The following is a 4538-nucleotide window of genomic DNA, read 5'->3' as shown; positions in this document are numbered from 1 at the left end:
AAAAGAAGAAGGAAAAAGGCCAAACTCCCTCTCATTTGAAACCCATTCTCCAGAAGAATCGAAAAATTCTCCACAACCATATCAAAATCAGACATGAACCCAGAAAAACGCCATTTTCTTACAATCTAAACTATAAGAAAGATTAAAACAACAAATCAAATAGAAAGTGAAGAATGGGTCACAGTCACAGACTATAGAAGAAACAATGAGGCCCTTCTCATTTGGGATGCTCTTGCCATGCCTGAGAATCCAGTACTTGTTGCTCAAAAACGACGCCGTTGCCATTCCCTGAACACCCCTATTTGATTCTCTCTTCAGTATTTTTAATCCCTTTCAAGAATTTTGTGTACCATTATTTTGGACGTTCTTGTAAGATAAACCAATAAAAAGCTTCCACGTTTACGTTGGTCAAAGTACCCAGTCAAGGATAATGACGTGTCAATAATTTATTAGTTGTTAAGATACTGTAAAAAAATAAGCGCCCGTAGAGAAGTATACATTCAGATATCTCCTTCAACCCAACGTCGCATTTCGAGAACTCTGATTCGGCGAATTGATTTGATAGAACGAATCCTTCAAAATCGAAGTTTTCGATTCTCTCTGGAGAACAGGGGGACTGAATTTTACTTAGCTACGAATCGCCATGGCTTTGAACCTTCGCCAGAAGCAAACAGGTAATTTCTCTCGGTTTCTCTGTAGATCCCAGTTTTGAGGAGTGATCGAAACGAAATTTGGTGCTACATTGATGTTTTTTAAAGTGGGATTTATTTGTGGGTTTGATTTAAACTTCTTGCGATTGCAGAATGTATAATTCGAATGTTGAATTTGAACCAGCCGTTGAACTCAACGTCGACCGGGAACGAAGAAGAGGTTTACAAGATCTTGATCTTCGACAGATTTTGCCAGAACATACTATCTCCTTTGATTCATGTCAAGGATCTTCGCAAACATGGGATCACTCTTTATTTTCTCATCGACAAGGATCGAAAACCTGTTCACGATGTGCCCGCAGTGTATTTCGTCCAACCGAGTAAGATCAACATAGATAGAATTGTTGCTGATGCTTCTCGTTTTCTCTATGATAGCTTTTATTTAAACTTCTCTTCTTCTATTCCTCGTCCTCTTCTTGAGGATCTCGCATCTGGGACGCTGAATTCGGATTCGGTACAACGAATCGCCAAGGTTCACGACCAGTATTTGGAGTTCGTTACATTGGAAGATAATCTGTTTTCGTTAGCACAGAAGAGTCTATATGTCCAAATGAACGATCCCTCAGCCGGAGATCGTGAAATTGAGGAGATTATAGAGAGAATCGTGAGTGGGTTGTTTAGTGTTTTGGCTACGCTTGCTGTAGTGCCTGTTATTCGATGCCAACGAGGAGGGCCAGCGGAAATGGTTGCCTCGGCACTGGATCAGAGGTTGAGAGATCATTTGTTATCGAAGAACAATTTATTTACAGAGGGTGGAGGATTTGCTAGCTCCTTCCAGCGTCCGATTCTGTGTCTGTTTGATCGAAATTTTGAGTTATCTGTAGGAATACAGCATGATTTTAGGTACAGACCTTTAGTTCATGATGTTCTAGGATTGAAACTGAATAGATTGAGTGTGCAGGGTGAAAAGGGTGGGATGAAATCATATGAATTAGATAGTTCAGACCCATTTTGGGTTGCAAATGGGTCTTTGGAGTTTCCAGAAGTTGCAGTGGAGATTGAGACTCAGTTGAATAAGTATAAGAGAGATGTTGATGAGGTGAATAGAAGAACTGGTGGGACTGATGGAGCTGAGTTTGATGGAACAGATTTGATTGGGAACACAAAGCATTTGATGAATGCAGTGAATTCATTGCCAGAATTGACTGAAAGGAAGCAAGTTATTGATAAGCATACAAACATTGCTACTGTATTGTTAGGTGAGATCAAGGAGAGGTCACTTGATTCATATGCGAAAAAGGAGAATGACATGATGGCCAGAGGCGGGATCGATCGGAACGAACTCTTGAGTGTGCTCAAAGGGAAGGGTACTAAGATGGATAAGCTCCGATTTGCTGTTATATATCTTATCTCTTCTGAAACTCTAAACCAATCCGAAGTGGAAGCTGTGGAAGTTGCTCTGAGGGAATCGGAGGTTGATACTAGTGCATTTCAATATGTCAAGAAGATCAAGTCATTGAATGTCTCATTCTCATCAGCAAATTCAGCTAGCAGAAGTAACATTGTGGATTGGGCTGAAAAACTATATGGACAGTCAATTAGTGCAGTGACTGCTGGTGTTAAAAACCTTTTGTCTAGTGATAGGCAGCTTGCACTGACTAGGACGGTAGAGGGGTTGATGGAAGGAAAGCCGAATCCCGAAATTGATACTTTCCTCACATTCGATCCACGTGCTCCAAAGTCAAGTTCTGGAACAAGTAGCAGCCACTTGAAAGGACCATTTAAGGAAGCAATTGTGTTCATGATTGGAGGGGGTAACTATGTGGAGTACGGGAGCTTGCAAGAGCTGGCAATGAATCAGCAGCCAGTCAAGCATATAATATACGGTAGCACCGAAATCCTCACCGGAGTTGAGTTTGTGGAGCAGCTTTCGCTTTTGGGGCAGAAGATGGGACTTGGCAATGTTGCTGCTGCTGCTGCTCCTCCTTCAGGTCGTTAACTGAACTCCCTTCTGTAGAATTTCTTTGTCCATTGCAGTTCCTTAGATTGGCTAATTGATTAAACAAATTGTTGCATCTGCAACAATTTTGGATAAGAACATTTTGGGTCATAGAATCTACCCACCTCCGTCGTTTATGAGGCCGCTTTTTTTTCTTGAAATCAGACTCTTGATTGGCCTCAGCCTCCGGTAATTTGGGAAGAATGCCTTTTTGTATATGTTAGTTTGTCCATTTTAATAACTTTTTGTATTCTTTAGAAGTTTTATGTATTTGGAAATTCACTTGCGCCAAACATTCTTTTGTCAAAGCTTGAGTCCTAAATTTCTTTGTTAAATGATATCTACAAAGATATCTAGGTTATATGTGTAATGTAGGGCTTTTCATTTCTATTGTTGGTTATTCACTTCCTGAAGCCAGCTTTGCTTCATTTGGTTGTGGTTCTCATTTTAATTTTTGTGTGGCTTCATTTCTTTTATCTAAATAAATTTCTCATTACAATTTTTCTTTTAATATCATACTCATTCCTCTTTTGTTTTTAGAGAATATTGATTATATTTAAAACTTGATTTAAACTAGATGATTAGAGATTCGAATACCGACCTCACATATTGCTAAAAATTGATACAATTTGATAAATTTAGGATTGTTTGTGTGTGGGGAAAATCTTCATTTAACTTGTTAGGTTGTGTCAATTCTTTCCCTTTTTAATTTCAACAAATTCAACTCCATATTACATGTGGCAATTTTTACATTGTCACTAATTTATCTATGATCTATCTATGATCTATCTATAATCTATACTACATATATAATCTATAATATCTATATATATAATCTATACGAAAATTTGTAATGAATAACATTTTTAAAATACAATTTGGCAAGCGGGTCATTCATACTTCTGATTTTACAAATATGTCAATTTTAAAATCTAAAATTTTGTTTATTATTTTTATTTCAAAATTGCTCAAGTTTCACGTTCTCCTCCTTTTCTTTCTCCTTTCTAGCGTAGGTTTTTCACTTTCCAGGTTTTTTTAATCAATCTTAAGAGGATTCTACTTCTAAATTCCCTCGCAAAGGTCTCCATCGATCGATTCTTTCATTTTTACTTTGATTTCTTTGATTTATTTTCTTGCAAAGTCTTCCAATTGTATTCAAAAGTTTTTGTAATGTATTTTTGCTCCAATTTCTTCATTGTCATGATCCTCTATATTTATACCCCTATTTAATTTCATCTATGTAATTTCATTCTCATTTTGATTTGGCATTCACAAATTTACATTCCCTTTTTAATTTCTTCAGCCATAGTTATATAATATAATAATCTTCAATCCATAAATTACACACACAAGAAGTAAAGAAAAGCAAGAAAGAAGTCGCTGATAAAGATGTTGGAAGGCAAGATCACTGTGAAAAAAAATTGACATGTCGAAAAAAATGTAGATTCATGCCATAGTCTATGCATCTCATGCCCTTGATCTCTTTGTCGTCTCCAATTCCCTCTCTCTTGTTACCTATCTCATGCCCTCGATTTGTTTGTCGTCTCTGATTCACTGTGACCCACAAAGAATTTGGTACCTACACACACGAGTTGAACAACTACCATATAGAAATCAGCTAGCAATCATGTAGAAATAAGATAACAATAAGTATCAAATAACAATCAGTATCATTAACAATTATTATCAAATAGTAATCAGACAGCAGTCAAATAGCAATCGACATAATTAGCAGTCAATCTCATATAGTAATCAGACATCAATCACATAGTAATCAGTATCATTAGCAATCAGAGACAAAGTGATTTATACTAGGCAATGTAATGGAGAATATTCAAATTTCAATTGTGAAAAATGCTTGAAACATGCTGTTGAAAGGTTGCAATATT

The 4538-nt window shown here is 36.8% G+C and overlaps 2 protein-coding genes across 13 annotated transcripts in view; one reads left to right on the top strand and one right to left on the bottom strand.

The window, feature by feature from the left end:
• The window catches only part of LOC120088380, a 32324-nt gene extending 31981 nt beyond the window's left edge, over positions 1 to 343 (bottom strand). For all 12 annotated transcript variants that reach the window (XR_005484904.1, XR_005484906.1, XR_005484905.1 and 9 more), the window contains exon 1: positions 193 to 343. Coding sequence is in view for 3 of the 12 variants with exons in the window: in XM_039045624.1 (XP_038901552.1) it covers positions 193 to 285 (93 nt within the window). In the remaining 9 variants the exon portion in view is untranslated. The remainder of the gene's footprint in view (positions 1 to 192) is intronic.
• Positions 344 to 513: 170 nt separating this feature from the next.
• On the top strand, positions 514 to 3077 carry LOC120088379 (SEC1 family transport protein SLY1-like). The gene is made up of 2 exons (XM_039045622.1): positions 514 to 674; positions 803 to 3077. Exons 1-2 carry the CDS (start codon positions 644 to 646, stop codon positions 2647 to 2649), a joined length of 1878 nt encoding a protein of 625 aa, XP_038901550.1. The 5' UTR covers positions 514 to 643; the 3' UTR covers positions 2650 to 3077.
• Positions 3078 to 4538: the final 1461 nt, after the last annotated feature.

The sequence above is a fragment of the Benincasa hispida genome, chromosome 10 (assembly GCF_009727055.1).
Source record: "Benincasa hispida cultivar B227 chromosome 10, ASM972705v1, whole genome shotgun sequence".
NCBI lineage: Eukaryota > Viridiplantae > Streptophyta > Magnoliopsida > Cucurbitales > Cucurbitaceae > Benincasa > Benincasa hispida.
The sequence above is the reverse complement of the archived record's forward strand: the minus strand, read 5'-3'. Positions and strand labels throughout refer to the sequence as shown.

Coding starts and splice junctions, on each gene's coding strand:
- LOC120088379 (XM_039045622.1), top strand. CDS start 644: ATGGCTTTGAACCTTCGCCAGAAGCAAACAG. Junction 675..802: donor CCTTCGCCAGAAGCAAACAG/GTAATTTCTCTC, acceptor TTGCGATTGCAG/AATGTATAATTCGAATGTTG.